The sequence below is a fragment of the Otolemur garnettii genome, unplaced genomic scaffold (assembly GCF_000181295.1).
Source record: "Otolemur garnettii isolate 467f Iridium unplaced genomic scaffold, OtoGar3 scaffold00010, whole genome shotgun sequence".
In the NCBI taxonomy this organism is placed as follows: Eukaryota; Metazoa; Chordata; class Mammalia; order Primates; family Galagidae; genus Otolemur; species Otolemur garnettii.
Window position 1 is genome coordinate 23,735,342 of NW_003852405.1, and position 21,571 is coordinate 23,756,912.

The 21,571-nt window shown below is 40.5% G+C and overlaps 1 protein-coding gene and 1 non-coding gene across 2 annotated transcripts in view; both read left to right on the forward strand.

The window, feature by feature from the left end:
• The window catches only part of TTLL7 (tubulin tyrosine ligase like 7), a 145,937-nt gene that overhangs the window by 88,697 nt on the left and 35,669 nt on the right, over positions 1-21,571 (forward strand). Inside the window, exons 10-16 of the mRNA XM_023509859.1 lie at positions 1,672-1,766; positions 8,828-8,975; positions 9,062-9,135; positions 10,228-10,363; positions 12,500-12,586; positions 17,151-17,346; positions 20,952-21,160. Of these exons, the coding sequence (XP_023365627.1) occupies positions 1,672-1,766; positions 8,828-8,975; positions 9,062-9,135; positions 10,228-10,363; positions 12,500-12,586; positions 17,151-17,346; positions 20,952-21,160 (945 nt within the window). The remainder of the gene's footprint in view (positions 1-1,671; positions 1,767-8,827; positions 8,976-9,061; positions 9,136-10,227; positions 10,364-12,499; positions 12,587-17,150; positions 17,347-20,951; positions 21,161-21,571) is intronic.
• Positions 5,499-5,630, forward strand: LOC111723332. Its single transcript, XR_002771899.1, has one exon. It is a non-coding gene; the product is annotated as a small nucleolar RNA U109 (small nucleolar RNA).

Here is a 21,571-nt window from a genome sequence, read left to right on the forward strand (position 1 = left end):
TTCCAATGAACTGCTTAATCATCAGTTCATAAATGTCTGGCTTATTAGAAATCTTGTCGCATCTACTAGCAAAACTATCTATCACAAATTCCAGAGATTTGAATCAGTATGGTCACATGTTTTCATATTACTTTACACTTTCTCTGCACTTGTAAGGGAAATGCTTAGAGCTTTGAAGAAAACTCTCTTTCTCAAATTGACCTAGAATAAATGCATTTTCTTGCAATTTTCAAGCTATTTCTCCTTCTCCTTGAGATTGCATTAGAAAGACAGGAATATGTGCATCACCTTTTAAATCAGAAATAACAAAGAAACCAAAATGCAACATGACATGACGTATCCCTATGGGAGGAGGACCAGGTGCCCATCGGAATGGTGGCATGATGGAAGAGTTCCATGGAACTTGGTTCAGAGAAAGACTTGGATTATAAAATTAAAGTATGGTTAGCGTAGACATGCATTGTATATGTACGCATAGAAAATACCTGGAAACTATCTCACAAATGGTTAGCAGTGCACTGGAGTAGTGGGATTACGTGTAATCTTTTATTGTTTGTTTTGCTTCTTTTTACTGATTTCTGTGCAGTGAGTTTATGACACAGTTCTAGTTAGTGACGGATTCCTGGATGGTTTCTAGAGTCTAACATGTTATTTCCTCATGTGTTAGTTGTAGAATGTGTGCTATCACTTTCTTTACCTCTTGTGGTGAGGACTAGGACTAGAACTAGTAGCTAGGACTAGTAGCACACGTGTTTTTAGAGATAGCCTTAGGGGTTATTGGCTGGTCAAGAAGCTAAGTTATAGTTTTTGTCTCATCCATGTTCTAACCAACTGATTTAATGGAGTAATTATCTTAAACATCTGCTACATTTTAGTAAGAACAACACACCCCAACAACAACAAAGACAAAAACAAAAAACCCAGCTCTTGGACTGGTAGGATATTTTATAATGGATTTCAGAGTATATGTAAAATTATTTCTTACTTTTCATCATAATGAATTCCTGGAAATGGCGTTGGAAAGTAGGATAGTCACGAATGGCTTATTATTCCCACTAGTCTTCCCCCAGTTAGAAAAGCTCATGGAGGTTAGTCTTCAGCTACCCTTAGTGGTGTCTTCTGAGCAATACAGTCAGTTTCTTTTGAAATGAAAATTGATGAGTTATTGTTTGAGCCAGGTGGAAAAAACAAACTTCATTTTTTTAGGCAGCCATAGATGTACTCATCAGAAAGATCTGAAACAGTCGACAGAGGACACTGATAATATCTATATCTTAAATATACACATATAATTAATTATTACTATATTGGTTACATGATTATGAACTGACCTTTTTGTCCAGATGAGTCACTTTTAACCTTCTTAAACTTAAAACCTAGTGTGCATGGGGCAGTGAGTTGGGGAGAGTAGAGAAGAGTGAGGACGGAAGACCCTGAACCGAGTCAGCGGCAGGAAGGACGTGGTGCCAACAGCCAGCTCTTGTCATTCCCTGACCTAGGGGCCTGGGGAACGGAGGTGGGCAGTGGTAACTGGGCCAACCACCATGCAAACCTTTGAGATTCCTTGTGAAGGCCTGTTGGCTGAAGATCTCACATTGGATTAACAAATGCTGAGTATTTGTTGACCTTCCAACATGTGGCTGCTCACATCACTTTCTTCGTAAATTCCAGATTAATCGAGCCCCAAGCTTTGGAACTGATCAGAAAATAGACTATGACGTCAAAAGGGGAGTGCTGCTCAATGCGCTGAAGCTGCTGAACATCAGGTACAGTTTCTAACCTGTAGTGTGGAATTTTTCCCTCCGTATTTAGTATAGATGAATTGTTTGTACATGAAATTGGCTTGTAATCTTTTGTATGTTTGCGTTCTTCGTTTTTAATTTCTTGATTGTCCTTTAAACCCCCGTTGTTTTTTTTTTTTTTAAATACCTTTTCCCCTCCTCCCACACACTGCTTTTCCTGCTTCCCAGATAATACTTTGGACCTACTGTAAATATGGTTAAATGACAGTGTTGGTATGAGAATTATTTAGTCAGAGAAGTCTTTCAGGAAAATAAACAGTTTCAATTACTTTCCTACCTTTCTGTCCAGGGGTGTGTCTTCCCACTATATCCTGCTGCTTGCATAAAAAAAAAAAAGAGACAGTTATTCACGGAGGGTAACTTTCTGTTCAAAGTATAGGCAGAGGCAGAAGGCAAGTAAAATTTGAGAAATGATGTGGTTGGTGTGGGTGCAGGGCTGGTTGCAGTGTGCATGATCATAGATTTCCAATATCCGAAATGATATCATGTGAGAAAAGCTTTTGCCTCATTATAAAAGAAAGTCATTAGTCCTTTAACTGAACCGCTTCATGAAATAGTAAATTCTCTGTCGTCAGTGCTCAAAAGAGCTGAGCATGTTGGATTAAAGGAATGCAGGTCATTTAAGCTCAGAGATTCTGTGATTTCAATTTACTCTATTTGCCCTTTAAGCACTCTGGGAAAGTTATGGGATGCTTCCAAGCACTTTTTAAATTTAAGAAGTTTCCAAGCGTTTAGCAGGTGCCTAAGTAAGAAGTAGCTTTATGTGGGCAGCACAATTTTAAAAGAGATAGGTGTGTAAACCTGTTGAGAAACTTTCATATGGCTTCTTTTGCCTGATGGAAGATTGGCATATGTAAATTCTACTTATATTTCAATTATCCTAAAAGAAATGAGTAGAATGAGATACAGAATGCGGATTTTTTTGTTTACCTTATACAAGTGCATTGGGTATTTTAGATTATTTAAGCAACAGGCCTATTTGTGTACACAAGTTTACTATTATTGTTTAATGTAAGCCTGTGCCTGGTTTTGTTCTGTTTTGGTTTGGGTTTTAGCGTGACTTTTTGCTTCGCCAGTGTTGGTACCAATTCAGGACATGGTGTTTTGGTCTTTTTAAAAATGAGTTAGGTACAGCTCAGCCATCAGAAATTTCTATACCTAAAGCTAAAGGAAAGTTGGAATCCGTCTTTCTTAGGGCTGTTCCACAGAGCATTTAGCATGTATTTTAAAATTTAGAATGTGTGCTAATGAGATTTATGCTGGAGCCGTGCCTTTCCTCTCCAGCTGGATGGAGAGTTCTAGAAGAAACCCCTGTGTTAGACTGGATTTCAGCTGGACCTGTGATGGGCACGTCTTGGGAACATAAGCAGGAACTAGCAACACTCGGAAAATCCTTGCCTTTTTATTAAATATATAACAGGATTAATTTTCACCTGGACTTACTTTTAATTTTAAAAAGAACCAATTATTCTGTGATTTCATAAACCCCCTATTTGTGTTTATTTTAATCAGACTGTTGTAATGATATTTTTTTTCATTAAGTTATCTTTCTGCTCAAGAGACTGAGTAGGTTTCTGTTCCCAACACTCAGCCCAGGCTTCTTTCATAATGTGTATAAATAACTTACCCTGAGAGCGTCCATCTTCCTGCCTGTTTCTCTCTGACCCAGCTGCTTTGGTTAGGGTGATTATCTCCTTGTTTTTCCCACATAGCTTGCTCTTTCACTGTGATGACTTATTCTATCCCCTACCCTGAATGTCTTTCTTTACTGCCTGTGACTCAAATCCCATCTTTTATTACGAACTATTCCTTTAGGTCCAAATTAATCTTTCCTTTCTTTGAGCTCTAGAAGGGCCTGTGGTCTGCGTGGCACATGGCTCATCACTGTGTTCGCTCTGTTACCTTCTGTGCTGTTTGTGCTATCTGGGCAGGGCTGATTTTTCTTTTCAATTTGATTTAAGCTCCTTGAAGTTGAAGAGTTTATATTTTTATATTCTTCACAATTCTTAGCACAGTGCTTTCTTTATAGTATGGCTCCATGTATGCCCCAGAGTTCATTTTGTAAACATGTGCTTTTAGTCTCCAGGAAATCTGGAAGAATGTTATAGATTACTCAGAATGTTTCATCACTTCTGCTGTGAATACAGAACCTCACGTTCTAGAGGGATTGGAATTGATCCATTTGCGCTTGGACGGCAGAATGCAATTTGGGTTCAAATTCAAGTAATTCTTTGAGACATTAGGCTTGGGGTCTTTAGAGACAAGAGAGCATGAAAGGGGCTGTATGTAGAAAAAGTAATGGTTCTTTTTTCCCTGTAATAAAAGGAAAATCCAATTACATTGTGGTGGCATTCATGGGTTGATAAGAAGAATCTTTTTCTTCTGTAAGTATTCTATTACAATCATTAAAATAGAATCTAGAAAAGTCATTCACAGTCCCATGAGTCCCGGGGTCTGAAATACTTTTTAATTAGATTAGATTAAATTAAATTACCTTTCCCTTCTTTGGAGCTGATTCAGGAGCTCCAGGCTTGCAGCATTGCCTGCTCCCCTGCCCTGAGCATCTGTCCTCGCTGACCTTGTCTGACCCTGGTCTCAGGGTCACTGCTCACTTAACTTTGAGCATTTCTGTCTTCTCTTATCGTTTCTCTCACTTTCAGTTCTTCCTTGTCATTTATTTTATTGTGTTCTGGCCTCAGCTCTCTTTCCGTCTGTGTCAATCTCATTCGCTTTCGTGGCATCATTTGCAAGTCTGCTCCTGGAGTCCCTAACCTACCCATGAGTGGAGCGAGATGTAACGGGGGCCCTCCCTGGAATTTGATTCCTGCATTGGCAGCTCTCTGGGGACCGTGGGTGCTGGACACTTGAGGGCTGCTCAGTGTGCGATAGACACACAGTGAGAGAGGCAGCAAGGGAGCGACTGGAGGAATGGATGGCAGTCCTGATGACACTTTAATTTCAGTGTGACTGAAGGGGAATTATTTTTTCCTTCAATCATGTTGCTGGGTTTCTCACCTTTTCTCTGCTAACGTTAGCAAATATCTCCCACTCACAAAGTGTAAATCTAATAATTCATATGTATTTTCTGGACACTTTTAAAGGGACTTTAATGTGTTTTCTAGCACTTTAGAGAAACAATCAGGAGCTACAAAAATAAATGAAATGTCCTCTCCTTAAGTAGTTAGTTACTGAAAGGGAAACACACACGTGTATACTCACAGTACGATACAGCGATAATCACACAAACCTAGTTTTCTCTCTTTCTTTGCTTTGATGGTCAGTGACACAACCACTCACGTGAAAGTCCAGGCTAGAATACTAGGAGTTGTCCTTAACTTCCTTTTTTTATTACCAATCAGCTAAATCTTCTCAAACTTCTGAGGATCCGTTTCTAAGTTTCCTTTCCAAGTTGAACAACTTGTCTCTCCTGGACTATTTTGGGGGTTTCCTTCCTGCCTCCAGCACTCATCTGCACCCCACATTGCAGCTTCCACTCAGCAGCTCCGTGAATCACTCTCCAGTATTTACCGAGTGCCACTAACACTGCAGTCATTACTGGGAACACAAAACCTCCTGTGATTCCTGGGCTTCTGGCTTGGAAGATTTGTTTGATAAGATGCTGTGGTATGAGAGAAAGATTATAGGAGCGGGAGAGAGGCTTAGCGATGTGAGTGAGGGGGAAAGGTAGGCAGAGAGATGCACATGGAAATGTCTGCTTCTCATTCCTGTGTGGGCGGGGATATATTCCTAACATGCTAATTAAAAAAGGAGTTCTCAGGGCTTCTGACTACAGTGGAGGTTGGGTGGTAATAGATTTTTCCAACAAAAAATAAACAAACAAAAAAGCAAACCTTGGATTTTACCTAACAAATGCAAATCATGTAACCTAATCATATGTACCCTTATGTTAATCTGAAATTACAAAAAAAATGCACACTCAAAAAAAAAGAGGTGATTCAATTTTAAACACACTAATTTTAAGGTGCTTTGAGATAAATGGAAAATTTGATATATGGGGCCCCAGGAGATAGAGGTATCTATTTAACTGACAGGCATGTTGCCGCTGAATCTGATGGATGAGATCACACACTGGTGCATCTTTTGAAAAGAGGGGCCAGGACAGAGCCCAGAGGGATGCCAGCATTTGAAGAGAGATTTTTATAGTCCAATATGCCGAGCAGATTGTGTCCACGCTGTCAGATAAAATTTAAACTCTTTTGCATTACACACAAAGCATTTTTTGATCTTTCGATTATACACAAGACTCTTTTTAATCTGGTCCTTGCATATTTCTCCAGCCTGATCCCTTCTTTTCTTTTTCTCTGCCTTGAGTTGATTTTTCCAAGCGCCCTTTTTGTAGAGCCGCCTCACCTGTTCATGCCTTCACACTCGCTCGCATTTACATGGTCACCCACCTTGGCCTCTTTGGTGAATGTCAACTCATTTTTTCCCAGAAGAGGTAAAAATACGCTATCATAAGGTTTACTATTTTAACCATTTTTTTAAAAAGATATCTCTTTTATTATTATTATTATTATTATTTTTTTTTTTGCAATTTTTGGCTGGGGCTGGGTTTGAACCCACCACCTCTGGCATATGGGGCCAGCACCCTCCTTCTTTGAGCCACAGGCACCACCCAACTATTTTAACCATTTTTGAGTTATTTAAAGGGCAGAGGCATCACGTATACTCACATTGTTATGCAGCTATCACCACCATGGATCTCTAGAGCTCTTTCCATCCTTTAAGCTGAAATTCTATCCCCTTTAAACACTAACCCCATTTCCCTTTCCTCTAGTTCAGGGGTTCTCAATCTGCGGGTTGGACCCCTTTGGGGGTTGAATGACCCTTTCACAAGGGTCGCCTCAATACATCCTGCGTATCGGATATTTACATTACGATTCATAACAGTAGTGAAATTACAGTTATGAAGTAGCAATGAAAATAATTTTATGGTTGGGGGTCGGCACGACATAAGGCGCTGTATGTCTGAAGGCGCAGCTGGGCGCTGGCTGTGCTGTGCCTGGAGTGTGTCTGGGCTGCGGGGTGTCGGTGGGCATCCTCCCCTGTGCGTGTCTCCTTTGCGGGGGACGAGCGCGGAGACAGGTGCTTTTTTCTTTCACAGAATACGCACGCACCTCGGTCCTCTGTTATTTTCCCTTCCTCTTTTTTCCTTTGTTTCCTTTTTTGGCTTCCTTACTTTCCCCCTTGTTGATTGTTTGGTCTTTGTTTCTCTCTATTCTTCTCATTTCTATTTCCTTTTTCTCTCCTCTTTTTCTGTTAAAATGAGTGCTCTGTAGAAATGATCATTCTAGATAAAATGGACATAAAAAAACATGAAACAGCTGGGAGCCATCTGAACCATGATATTCCTTTGCTCTGGGGCTACTCAGAGCCTAATTTGTATTAGTCTATGAAGCGTCAGCAGAGTCACTAACATCGGGAATCTTGGTGGCATTCCTCTCATTGAACAAGTTATCAGAGCGTATCCATTTTTACACCAAAATGGTCTTCTAAACTCACCTTTTCCCTCTAATCCCTCAGATGTTTCCCTGGTCCAGGCCTTCCTATTTTATATTTGCTAATGAAATGGCATTTTATCTTAACTTCTTCCTTTATTTCTTATCCACTTTTAAGCCGCCGTACTCACCACCAGGGCATAATCCTGAACATATGCATAATTTTTAACAATGAAAATATAATTAGGCCCACCTCTTTTTTAAAAATTCATGCCTCCTTTCATTGTTTAAAGTTAAATTTGAGGCTCAATAACATGGTATTCAGGCCACGATAAGCTGCGTTTCTTGCGTTCACCCGTAGCTCTAGCTGTCCTGAATGACTTGCAGTTTTCTGGTTGTGTTTATTTCCTTTTCTCCTCCCCTGACCCCCTGTTAAACTCGTGACACTCCAGCCTCAGTTTTGTCATGAGAGAGAATGGATCAGTTTTGTAGCGTTCCTGCCAGTTCCATTGTGAAGGCACTTTATACTTGAGACAGAAGGACACTGTTGTCCGGAGCCTTGGCCCATGGTCTCAAGCAATCTCCTGATGAATGGAGTAGGGTGGTTCGCAAGCCTAAGTACTTCTTTTACCTCTCCCCTCTAGAAGCTGGCTGAGTAGCCTTCTTGTCCCTTTCCTTTAGTTCAGTCTCCTATCTGGGCCCTTCCAGGGCGCAGAGGTAGAAGGCGTGCAGATGTAAGCTCAGGGATAAGAACCTGTTCTTCCCAAGGGTGCAGGCAGAATTGGTTTTGGTTTTCCTTTTGGGAGGGCCTGTCAAGAGTCCGCCCTGTTTCTGCTCTGTCATTCGGGGGTGGTCCATAGAGTGCAAGTTGGGGAGGTTGGGGAGAAAAGCCCTCAGACTACTACCTGCAGCAGTCTGGCTGGGAGGAGGGAGAAAGGCCTTCCGAAGAAAATCATCCCCCAACAGGACTTGTCCTTACAATGCAGAGAGTCAGAACTCAATTTTTATGATTGGGCAAAAAATGAGAAGTACAATGCAGATGTCTTTGAATAGATGATGATGGGTAGGCTGGGATTTCAGGGATAAAAATGTATTCAGGAAGGGTCAGCATAACTAGGAGTGTTGAAATATAAATGGAATCTGTTGAAGAGGAAGCAAACCAACATTTCTTAACTACCTATTAATGTTACCACAAATTAATCTTGAAAAGAATTCTAGAAGGGAAATATTGTTACCAATTAGAAGGTGGAAACAAATTCAGCAGCTGGTTGACCACAGTCTAATTATAGCTAGTTAGGGTGCTCACGGGGATGTGGAACTGGTACTTTCTGACTCTTTAAAACCTACACTGTTTCCATTTTTCTTGTAATCTTCAGAACATCTATTTGCCGTAGGGAGACCCACGTTTGAGGGGTGGTTCGATGACAACCGTGTATGTGAATATGTAAATTTGGTAAACATTGATTTCTGCCTCCATTCCGTCTCCTCTTCTGCAAACGCTCCTCACTGGAATCAGATCAGAACTTTCTTCAATTTCAGCATACGATCTTGTGTTTAATATTTTAGGACCAGTGATAAAAGGAGAAACTTGGCCAAACAAAAAGCTGAGGCTCAAAGAAGGCTCTATGGTCAAAATTCAGTCAAAAGGCCCTTACCAGGCTCCTCAGACTGGGAGCAGCAGAGGCACCAGCTGGAGAAGCGGAAAGAAGAGTTGGTATGAAACTTTTAGCAACCTCCCCTGCCTTCTGAACTGTATGATCCCTGTGTCAGGTTTTATCTGTACGATCTCTTTATTTCTAGAAAGTGAGACTTGCTCAAGTGCGAAAGCAGATCTCGCGAGAAGAGCATGAAAATCGACATATGGGGAATTACAGGTAACTGTCCTGCCACTTTGTATTGATTAAAAAGGGACATGCCAAATCAATCATTCTCTGACTTTTTGCAACATTTAGGTTTATTTTAAGCGCGGTTCTTTCTTTCAGAGGAAATGCCTTTTTCATAATATTTTTGAAGAAGAGGAGTCAGCAAGTAGGTGGTGCGGCTTGACAGAGCCCTGGCAAGCCAGCTCTGGGTGGTCAGAGGAGGCTTTTGAATCTGCTGTTATCCTGTTTAGGGTTTAGTTGTAATTCAGTTGTAATGTGGTATTTTGGGGAAGTCAGGACTCAGGTCTGCTAGTATCCTTCCTGCTAATTCATAGTGCTTGCTGTCCTTTCTGTTAAAACTCAAAGGCTTCAGGAACTAGGGAAACAGTGTCGGTGTTTGAGGGGGCCAAGTAGGAGACAGCAGAGAGGGGTGTGGACTGTGCTGAACAGAAACCCTGCCGCAGCATCAGCCCTGGTGGGATCCAGACGGGACCTCTAAGCTCCTCATTTTCTGGGAAAGCTGCCCCTCCTTCCAAGTTTTGACTTGCCCCTGCAGGACTGAGGAGCACGTGAGGGCAGCGTCTGCTGGACCTGTGGGAAGATGTTCGCCCCGGCCTTCACACCATCAGTAGCTGTGACACTCACATTTCTCCCACCTTACCTCCACCTGATTCTCCCACTGGAGAGAAAAATTCCATCAGCACAACAGAGACCGTCAGGACAAATGCCTGTCACTCTTGTATATGACATAACCACACTGAGTCAGGAACTTCCACAGTATCCCTCATCACCCAGTGTTGTCCCGTTGAGTTCACCCTTTCTCCAATTTGTCCGATTGCCATTCTTCTCCAACCACTCCCCCCAAACCGAATCCTTATACTATACCCTCTGAAACTGTTTCATTTAATGATAATTCCCTAGATCTACTTTACTCGGTGTGAGTAGAATTTATGAATTTCTCATCAGTGTATTAATCTTTATTTCTAGCACTGGAAATATGAGTGGCACAGAGTAGAAAGCCAAGGATTATCTATGCAGTTCATCTTAACAACTGAGCTGTGATAGCTTCTTTTAAACACATTGGTTTGTCTAATTTTATTGTAGACGAATTTATCCTCCTGAAGATAAAACACTGCTTGAAAAGTACGAGAACTTGTTGGCTGTTGCCTTTCAGACCTTCCTTTCAGGAAGAGCAGCTTCCTTCCAGCGGGAGCTGAATAATCCTTTGAAAAAGATGAAGGTAAGAGAAAAAGCAGATAGAAAAAAAGAATAAATCCAAACAGTATGTCTTTGAAAACGACCCACCTTGGCCCTACATATGAAGACACGTTGAGATGCATTTTCCACAGGCTCTTCATTTTATGGTCGGTAACATTTCATAATGAACCAAGTGATTTGTAAATAAGAAGTGTGACAGGCGAAATTATGGAGTAGAGATTTTTGGTATGTGTTGTAATATCACTGTGTTGTAAAGACATGCCTTATTACATAGATGTGTACCTGCAATAAAGAAATCCGTTCATTGACTAGTGGTTTGTGACTTTCTGTTCTCATTATTTGGATTATGACTCACATGATACAGCATTTTTTTCTTGATACTACGTAGACCTAGCATATAAGAGGAGGTAAATGAAACACACAGATACACAAACACGTTCGAATCTGTTTACCTCAATACGAGGTCTATGCGTTTTCGACTGCAGCGTAAGAAACCACTTCATTTATTTGCTCATTACTCTTCAATCTTGGGTGAGCACAGCTGAGCGATTTTTCTGCTGATCTTGCCTAAAGTGAATCACACAGTAGCGTTTATTTATTATGCTTACTATTGTGTATTTATTATGCTTTATTATTATTATTTTTAATTTATTTCTTAGCTCCAGAAAGCTCAGCTGGGTCTAGAAATTCAAGGTGGCTTCCCTCGCTCATCTGTTGTGGCAGATAAGTGGGATGTCTGGAAAGTGGCTGGGTGGCTCTTCCTCCCTTTGCGGTCTATCAGCAGGGCAGCCAGATCTATTAAGAGAGTGGCCCAGAGTTTCAAAAGGGAGCATTTCAAGAAGATTCTCTTTATCCTAGCAGAATCTCTCTATTACAGAGCTGATTTCTGCTCACCTATGTCCAAAACTGACAAATGACCTCAAAATAGAAAGTGAACACTCATCTCTTCTCATCTGGGTTGACCTTGTCACTCTCTGGAATTTAGTTTCTTTGCATTACTTTTTATCTATAGCTGTAGATAATAACTTACCTATCAAAACTTTCGAAAGTTTTGAAAAATCTGAGCGTTTAGCCTATCTGGCTCTTTCTAGCTGCTGTGATGAAAACATTGTCCATTATGATCTCAAGAAGTCCTTGAGTTTCTTCTTAACTATTTTGTGTGACTATCCATGGAATTCATTATAGAATTATTATTTGATCAAAACTTCATAATATGAGACTTCGGGTATTTTAATAACTTCCTTAGATTGGGATAAAGAGTGACTTATAAATGTCTGTTACACAATGAGATTTCCAGTTTCTTCAAAAATCTTTTTTTAAAGGGACACTGAAGTATATCAATCAATCAATCAATCTTTTTTAAAAGGGACATTATGAAGTAAATCATAAATATGCAGAAACATATTTTTTTATGTGTTAAAGAAATCTGTCAGTGCAGCAGCTGATTATAGCGCTCTGTCAGTACAGCTGTTATACCCCTGTTGTTCTGGTTTGCTCAATGTCCACTGGGGTCTCTGTTTTTACAACTTTTCTCTTTTTGACTTCAGAATGACTCTAGATTGAGGTGTTAGGGCCCATGGGGATTGTGCCACCATTATTCACTATAGGATGAACATCTTTACAAAGCTCTAGAAATACTCTTTTTCCATCATTAAGGTTTTGAAAAAGTTTTACTGTGTAGTGCCTGTTCAGCAAAAACTAACATGAGATTGTTTCCAAATAAAACTATCAGGCTAATCATCAGTTTTCTGTCTGGAGTTTCAATATTGTTATGCACCAATCAGAATAGAAATGATTGATGAACTTGTAGTCTGGAACATTAGAGTGAACTTCCAGAAATGTAAAGTTCACAAAGGGCTAATTTATTGAAATATTGTACTTCCATAATTTAATAGTGTACGGGAGTGCAAGGATCTATTTTTTTCTGATAATTAATACACAATAAATTCTAGCTATGTATTATTGAAGTTGCCAGATTTTAGAGAAAGTTTCTTCAGGAGAGTTTGCCATGACCCTTTCTTTCTTACTTTGGACTGAGTAATCTTCAGTAAATAGTTCCAGGAATTTTTGTTATACATTATTTGGTGGAGATTAATGAACTTGGAAAAATTCTAGAGTCAGTTAATGATCATAATTTTAATTAAAATATTTTCTGAAGGAGGAAGATATTTTGGATCTTCTAGAACAATGTGAAATTGATGACGAAAAGCTGACAGGAAAAACTACCAAAATCCGAGGACCAAAGGTACCGTGTTTCTACCTTCCTTAGTATCAAAGTAGATGCTAAAAAGTACAGTTATCATTTCCCCTGGGAATCTGTTCTAAGAATGACTGGTGCTGCTTTCAGGGAACGGTAGGTACCAGCGGAGGTAGGGTTGGGAAGCTGATATTATCCAATGCTTAGGAGACGTTAGGGGTTTTTGTTAGTGTCTTTTATATTTTGGTTCTTTCCCTAATGCTCGTGAAAACCCTATAATCGGGGTTAAGAGGGATCTAGAACTAGTACCCTTATTCTAAACTAGTGTTTTCCACATACTCTAGACAAATAAGAATCAGAGCAATGCAAACCATGGCTCTAGGGACCCGTGGTGGTCAGCCCACACTAACCACATGGAGAGTGCGTTAGTTAAAATAGGCACAGTTCCTAGGAATCAAGAGAAAGCTTCCAGGCAGTAAAATGGGCCAGGGTTTGCTTCACCTGCCCGGCTACGTGTTGGTGACATCCCTGAGATCTTTAGATACATGCCAAAGTCCTCTCTAGGAGAGTAGGAAAGAGTTGAAACTTAAAAATCTTTTTTTCCATTCAATTTCTTTTACTTTATAGTTCAGCATTATTACATGTCCATAGACAAATTGTGTCCTGGTTTCATGCTTTTCTATACCTCTCAAATGCCTTCCTACTAAAAAAAAAAATCATTGATTTGCTGCTTGATTAGAGAGCCCTTCTGAATAAATCCAGCTGAACTGTTGCTGCCTTCAGGAAACCTTCCCTCATTCCTCTGGTTAGGCTTAGATATTTCCTCCCCTCCTTCGCCTGCTGTACCATAAATGGCATTTTTATAAAGCAGTTGTGACAAATAATTATTTGTATGTTTGCCTTAGTATGAGCTTGTAAGTTCCTTTACTGTAACAAGTAGACTTCATCTTTGTATCTCTAGCACGTAGCATGGTGTCTGGCACATAGTCATTTCTCCATTAGTTAAATTTATTAAATATGTCCACGGAACCTCACTGGCTATTGGAAAAGGAGAAGAGTAGACAAAACACCAGGGTACAGCATGGCAAGGACTCCAGTAAGGGGAATGCCGCAGAGTGGAGAAGGACGGACTTGGTAAAATGTGGAAAGGCTTCAGGGAGGCAGCTCCTCTGCACCAGACCTTGACACATGAGAGCCACTCTAAGTGTTTAAGAGGGGTGGAAAGACGTTCAAGGTAGAGGAAATACTAAAGGCAATGGCCTGGAAGTGATGAAATGTTTTGTGTGACTCAGTGGAAGGTTCTTGGACAGTGAAAGGCAGGATGAGCGTTGGTGATAGATACCTAAGCTGGTGGAAATCTTCAATGTCAGACCTTGCTCTGAATTATGTGATCTGTACTGAGGCATTGCAGAACATGTAGTTGATAATTCCTTTGGAAGAAATATATTTTAAAACACACATCAAAGTGAGTACTTCTCTGAGTCACGGCATCACTTCAGGAAGCACTGAGAACGTCTAAACTTTGTATATTAATTATTATAATTCAGCAAACCAGACAGGAGATGACCTTGGGGCACGGTGTTCCTGATAGAATGGCAGAAGCAAACACCCAGACAGTTGTATGTTGTCGAATAGTTTCTTTTATTTCATTTCTATAAGCCTTGGCATCCAGCAAAACTATAACCGCTGGAGGCCAGAATTCACACTGTGGGTTTGTTCCAGTTCCCTTGTTCTAAGCAGGTAGTAGGAACTAACATTATATTTGTTGAAATGAAGTGAGCTTGGTAGTTCCTTGGTAGTGAGCTTGTTAAAGCCAAGCAGTATTTCAATGTGCAGAATCAGGCTGAAGTCGAAATACTTTATAGCTTTTATCTTTACTAAGGGTCTAAAGTGAGCTAAACTTCAAAGCAGCTCTTTCCTTTTAGAGGGATGATAATAATCCAGGGTGTTCAACCTGTTTTTTTTCTCTGCCACACATTGGAAGAAGAGTTGTCTTGGGCCACATGTTAAATACACAAACTCTAATGAAAGCTGATGAGCAAAAAAAAAAAAAGTCCACGTACAATGGTGATGCCATCCGACCCTACAGATAAGCAAAATTGGCCTCCAGCAAGCCACATGGCTTGGATCTGCAGGTTGGACACCCCTGGCAGGGTTTTTACTGGTAGAAGAATAATTGGAAACAATCAAGGGTAAATAAAACTCATACTTGGAGACATAATAACTTTGCACTTATTTGGAATCTAAGAAATATTAATTAACTACATAAATAATAAATGCCACATAAAATATAAGCAATGTTGCTTTTCTTAAGCTTGGTGGTAGTTATGTGTATATTTGTTTTATTATTCTTTATACATTATTTATTTATACATATTTTACATATGGCCCATTTCATAATAAAATTGGATATAAAAATAAGTAGTATGTTATGTTGTAACTCAGTGCCAGTTTACAAATTCTGTTTGTAAGTACAGATTGCAAATTTAAATACAAATTCCATTTGCAGTTAAGGCACTATTTAGAGTTTATAGTGCTGTGGCTTCTAATTAATCATTGCTTGAGGGCTGGGCGCGGTGGTGGCTCATGCTTGTAATCCTACCTTGTACTCTGGGAGGCCAAGGTGGGCGGATCACCTGGGCTCACCAGTTCAAGACCAGCCTGAGTCAGAGTGAGACCCCCCATCTCAAAAAAAAAAAAAAACTAGCCGGGCATTGTGGTGGGCACCTGTAGTCCCAGACGTTTGGGAGGCTGAGGCAAGAGAATTGCTTAAGCCCAAGAGTCTAAGGTTGCTGTGAGCTGGGACATCACAGCACTCTACTTAGGGCAACAAAGTGAAACTGTCTCAAGAATAAATAAATAAATAAATATTCCTTGAACAGTGTATTGGTCAGGAAGTCCCAAACACATAGGTGACACAAGGTTCAGCCGTCCCTTTCTCCTTCTGAGTCTTCATAGAGTCGCATGACTTGTTTTGTAGTCAAGCTCCTTAGGAAATCTCACAGCTGTCTGCTCTGTGAGGAAAGGCACTCCCGGCAGCCTGCTCCTGCCCCGGGCTCCTTCTGGCTATGCTCCACTTCTGAAGAAACATCCTTTCTCTGGAATTCATATTCCCCAGAACTGTCAAAGTGTTTGATGACTGTGTTACTGGTAAATGTTTTTATGCAGATCTCTTTGAACGTTGTTAGAGCTCAGTAAATATTAGACCATCAAAAGCAGAACATATCTTTAAACACAAGTTGATACCTTAGTGTATTAAAAACTACTTTCCTGCTTTGGTGATTTTTCACCCTCTGCAAAGGCTGTGAATGTAGGAAAATCATTCTTTGGTTTCCTGCGCACTCCAGGCACCTCACGCGATGCTGCTTCTCTCTTTACCTTTCATCCTACACTGTCACACTAGAGGATGTACCTTCCTTTCCAGTGAATCCCCTTGCTAGCCGAGGACTCCGTAACAGGGTATGCTAACATCAAAACATTTCTGTTTGATTTAGCGGAGAACAAGCAGCTAGGATGCCGCTGCAGGAACCTCTCCCAGCAGGGTAGGAGGCGTATGGCGTGTGTGCAACAGATAGTCTCTTCAAGCGTCTGAGTGGCAGAGCCGCCGCGTTCTCAGTTAGGTGCCGTCTTTCTGAAGCGAGGCTGTCCCACTTCCCTTCTCTTCCCACCTGGCATCGCTGGGAGCACATTGCTTGGGAAGCCTGGAAACAGGTGATTCTAACAGAGCTCCCAGGACATGATAGCTTGGCATTTTGAATCTTCACAGATTTGCCCTTCAATGTGGCATCTCTCCTCTCAACTCTTTATGCCATACTAATTTTCACATTACACCGTTCTTTAAAAATGTAGCACAGCCAAAGCCGTGTTACTCTATTACGGCCAGCACCTGTGTGTTAGGCACGCTCTGAGAAACGATCTGACTTGTTCCTGATCAATTTGGAAACGGAATAATTAACTAGAATTTTTAATTTTTTTAAATATTCACCTCCAGTTTAGCCATGTGAAGAGCACCTAACCTCCTGCTGCCATCGTCTGAGTGGGTAGGCGCCAGGGCTTTGTTGTAAGATGCGGCCTTATGTAAAGTGGCTTCTCTGGCTGATACCGCTTTATTCTCTTTGTCCCTCTTGTCTTGCCTTCCTCTTTCCCCAGAACACACACACACACGCACACACGTGCACACACACATGCCCACATGTGCACCCACGCACACACATGTGCACACACACATGCACACACACACATTGAGTAATCTGTGTGGAATACACACAACCTCATTATGTTTCTGATTTTCATATTTTTATCCCAAAGATTTTCTCTTCATTTCATTACTGTTTGTTGATGGATACTCTGGCCCTTTATTCCAATCATATAGACACACTCTTTCCTCGTCACAGTGGAGCTGTGTCACGTAGGGAAGAGTGCCCTGCAGAGGCAGAACAGTGAGGGAGTAGCCCTGGGGGCTGAGCAGACAGCAGCAGTCGTTTGTACCTTGGGGGATTCTCAGCCTTCGGTGCAAAGTGGTCAACACGGGGAGAAATTTAAAATAGTCATCACGCTAATCAGCCTCCTTTTTTTCGACTTCTAACCAAATCTCCTGTTTGCCTCGTGTCAGCCTCTGTGTTCCATGCCGGAGAGCACCGAGGTCATGAGAAGACAGAAGTACGACAGCAGTGACAGCAGCTACGACAGCGGCAGCTCCTCCTCAGAGTCTGACAGGAACGAAAAGGAGTACGACAGTAGGAAGAGAGACAAGGAGGTCGCCTACGCTCTGAAGCAGTCCAACCACTACAAGTTCATCCAGCAGCCCAGTAAGTCACCTTCCTCTCATTTGGATGTGATATAAAGCAGTAAGGAGCCGAACTTGTTCATCTCAATAAAAGTCCTTGGGCCAAATGAACCCTTGTTGTGTGTGAGGAGACCTGGATTCTGTCTCACTTCCTTCCAAACCAGACCCAGGCACATCCCTCGATCTGTTCAAGGTTCTGCAAATAAAAATGCAAGGGCTGAATCCAGGATCCATCATAGTTTTGGTTAAGTGCCAGATTTTTGCGTGGGTTTCATCAAATGTCCTCTCTCATTCCATTCCCCCCTCTCTACCTTCCTGTCACCCACAATGGTTTCTACTGTCACCTCTTTTTAAAAAATGTATCTATCTCTTTGGGCATTTGACTTGGATGTATCTGTGAGTCACAGTAACTGCGAGACAGTTGAAGTTCTGTTCCACCCCATTTTCATCACAGTGAACACCCAAGTTGGGGGTTTAGTGCCAGGGACGTGTTAAGGAGAGCAGCCGACCAGCTTCTCTCTCTCCTTCCAGATTTAATGGATTTGCACATTCTCTCTCTCTTTTACTTTCTTTCATTCCTTCTTTAACCTCAAATGTCTGTGCCTGTGATTGTTTTCTATCTTCAGCTTTTCAATGTGGTCTTGCTATTTTCCTGGGCTCACTTGGAAACCCCCTTCCCGATGCTGCCTCCAAGCCAGGACTTCTCTTAGCTCCTTTTCATCCATCTCCAACAAGACTTAATATGTTAATGTCCCAGATAATGCGTGTGTTTTAAAATTGACCTGCCATGTCTATGGCAAAGTGCTTGAGGGTTGAAGAACCAATAGAAGAAGATTTTACAAGAACAGTCTTTCCTTTGTTTCCAAAATTATTTCATAAAGATACATGCTACCGTTGTTCCTGTCTTTGAAGGTTTATGTAGAGAAGAAATAATGCACTAGATTCCATTTCATTTATTTACTCATTTACCATGTTTATTAAGCACCTGTCCCAGTGTTGGTAAACTATTTTATCCATTACTTCCTTTTTCCCTTATGGATTCCTTAAGTAATTTCAGTGTGTCCGTAAGTATGACTCTGTTTTGGTCTTGGAAGCTGACGTTTTTCTGCCCAGATTTTGTCAGTGTTTGGCTCCCTTTCCTATTAGCTAGTGTGCCCATCCCTCACAGCATGTAAGGGGATATAGCAAAACGTGCTAAGCTTCTTAAAGCTCTGAGATGGCTCTGTGTTCTCAGATCAATTGGTTAATAAATTGAGAGCAGGTGATAAAATACTAGACTATGACACAGGTTTTAAAAATATTTTTGAGTATGCTTTCTCATGTTAAAGCTAGCCTAATTCAATTACTTATATTTTTCTTTATTGGTTATATTTTCTTTTTATACTCATGAGAAATTATGACAAGGATTTCACCTTGTTTTATATTTTGTCTGTAACCATAAACAAAGGAAGATCGTAGCCACAGGCCCTCCCTGAGTTTTGTCCCCAGAGTGATGCTGATGACTGGGGACAAAATCCAGGTCATGTATAACACTTTCTCTTGTACGTAGTTAACTTGGCAAATTCAAACCTGTTATAGCATCACAGGGGTATATTTTGGTTTGATATAAGGTAGTCATATAAAAACCATGCAAATATTTTTTCACGTAATTTGAAGCTTATGTTACAAATATTTTTGTTAATCTATCCAAACATCATTGGCATGTCTAGCTACTTAGTTATTCTTTCTTTTCTTTTCTTTCTTTCTTTTTTTAAATTTTTTTGAGACAGAATCTTAAGCTGTTGTCCTGGGTAGGTGCTGTAGCATCATAGCTCACAGCAACCTCCAACTCTTGGGCTCAAGTGATCCTCTTACCTCAGTTTTTCTATTTTTAGTAGAGACAGGGTCTTGATTTTTAGCTCAGGCTGGCCTCAAACTCATGATCTCAAGCAATCCACACACCTTGACCTCCCAGAGTGCTGGGATTACAGACATGAGCCACTACGCCTGGCCTTAGCTACTTAGTTATTCTATCTGAATTTCTAATGTGTGTAAGCAAAAAGGGAAATCTATGATCATTCAAGAAAAAGTATAATTTTTTTTTTTTTGCCCTAATAGGTTATATGTAACAGAACCTTCATCCCTCAAAGGGAACAGGGCTGTAGGGTAGTTAGTTGTGCATACTTTTAGGTATTTTCTTAATATGAGTTTGAGCTTTGTACACATTATATATATACAGTTCTTTGTAAAAAAGAAAAAAAGATTGACCAGTGATAATGGTCATCACATAGCTCTTCTCTAGAAGTAGAGTCCTTTCAAAAAGTGGTGTGATTTTCAGCTTCAGAAGAAGGTTCATAGTTGGAACAGACAGAAATGTTTTTTTAAACATCCTTTATACCTTTTATGTATACTCTACTTCTTACTCTCCAGAATCTAAATGACCGAAGTATTAGGCTATTTAAAAAAAATACATCCCTAAATATAAAGTTTATATCTGTGCCTTTATAAAGGTCTGAATTTTCTTTAACAGCTAATGAAGAGAAATATTTGGGTATTCAACCTGACTTCATGTGAGTTTTATTAAATTATTTGATTAACAAGAATTGATATATTCCCCAAACTGAGAGAGACTATAGCACAAAGGATATATAGACATATGAGTTTTAAAAAACTAAAATGTTGACTGTAGATAGGTAATCTGTTTCTCTGTGTTAGGAATCAGAATTTATCTGGGATAATTGGTTCTCTTCCTTAAATGTTCTTAGTGTGCATTGGGAAGATAGTTTATGGTTTTCCCTAGATATTTGTTCTGACAAGAACCCTATAGGTCTACAGTTTTTTTTCTTCACTTAAATCCTTTACTATTGAAATTTAATCCAGTTTAAAATTCTTTCCTCCTATAAATAAGAAGACTACCTGTTTAGGACCAGTCTTATAATCTTTAGGTTTTCTTTTGTTTCATTACTTTTCTCATGGACCCTGAATTCCATAACTTATCTCTTTGGCCTGGGCACTCTTTGGACTCCTTTTCTTTCCTTCCCTTCCCTTACCGGATGGGAGATAGGACATCTCTAACCTAGACACAGATTCTAATAAGTGACTGGTCTAATCTGAGAGATGGTGGATGGCATCATAGTATTACAGAAAGTGGGAGGGCATTTGAATTAGATAGGTCAGGATTGAAACCTGAGCTTGGCTACGTTTTTTGCAGTGCAACCTTGAGAAAGTCCCTTTTTGAATCTCTGGGCAAATGAGGTCCCTACTTCAGAGGGTTTCAAGGAAGAATAAGATCAAGTACAGCACCCAGCACAATGCCTGGCTTATAGAAGATGCTCCATAAATATTAATTTTCCTTTCTTCTGGTTCTTTCATGTCACTGTTTGAGAATATAACATTAAAATACTACTTGTATAATAGTATTATTCCCACTTGAGCCTTTCTTTATACGTTACAGGGGTTCTGTACCAAGTTCACTGTGTAAATTGAAACATTTACTTTAAATTCCCATTCTCATGATGGTGCCCAAGCCTTGATGTTTGTGTCTCTGTGCTCCCGTCTGGTCTAACCTGTAGTTTATACAGACCCAGTACCGTGGGACACTTGTACTGACACTGTCCTACTATAACCCACCCTCTTCTCCATCGCCAGTAGGCTCCATACGGCGCTCAGTCAGCTGCCCTCGGTCCATCTCTGCTCAGTCACCTTCTGGCAGGGACATCCGCCCTTTCTCTGCTCAACAAATGATGTCTATACCCCGGCCAACTTCAGCATCTCGGTCACATTCTTTAAACCGTGCTTCCTCCTACATGAGGTGTGTGCCTCCGAGTCATGGAATCAGCGCCACCAGCTTACAGGAGGTAAGTCAACTACTTTGCTCTTTCATGGTTGCAGGAAGTACTGTCCTCAGAATCTAGGGGACAGAGGGAGTCAGATGCAAGGACAAATGGAGCCTCAGACCTCTCTAGAATTCAACTCATGGCCTCCTGGAATTTGGGTTATTCCTCCATCTTAGGCTACCATTTAGTGTGGACTCTTAAAAGGCTGACTCCACAAAATCACCAGACTTGAAGATGGGGGACTAAGAACACCATTGTTTTTTTCCATTTGCTAATGTAGTAGTATAATATTGTTGAAAATCACCTGAGCAAAGGTACAGTTTTACAGCATATTGTACAGTTTGTCAGTAAATTTGAGGAAATTCTTTTTATGGAAAATTTTACTTGATGTGCAGTTGATTAGTAGGTTCAAAAGTGATTGACAAATTTTCC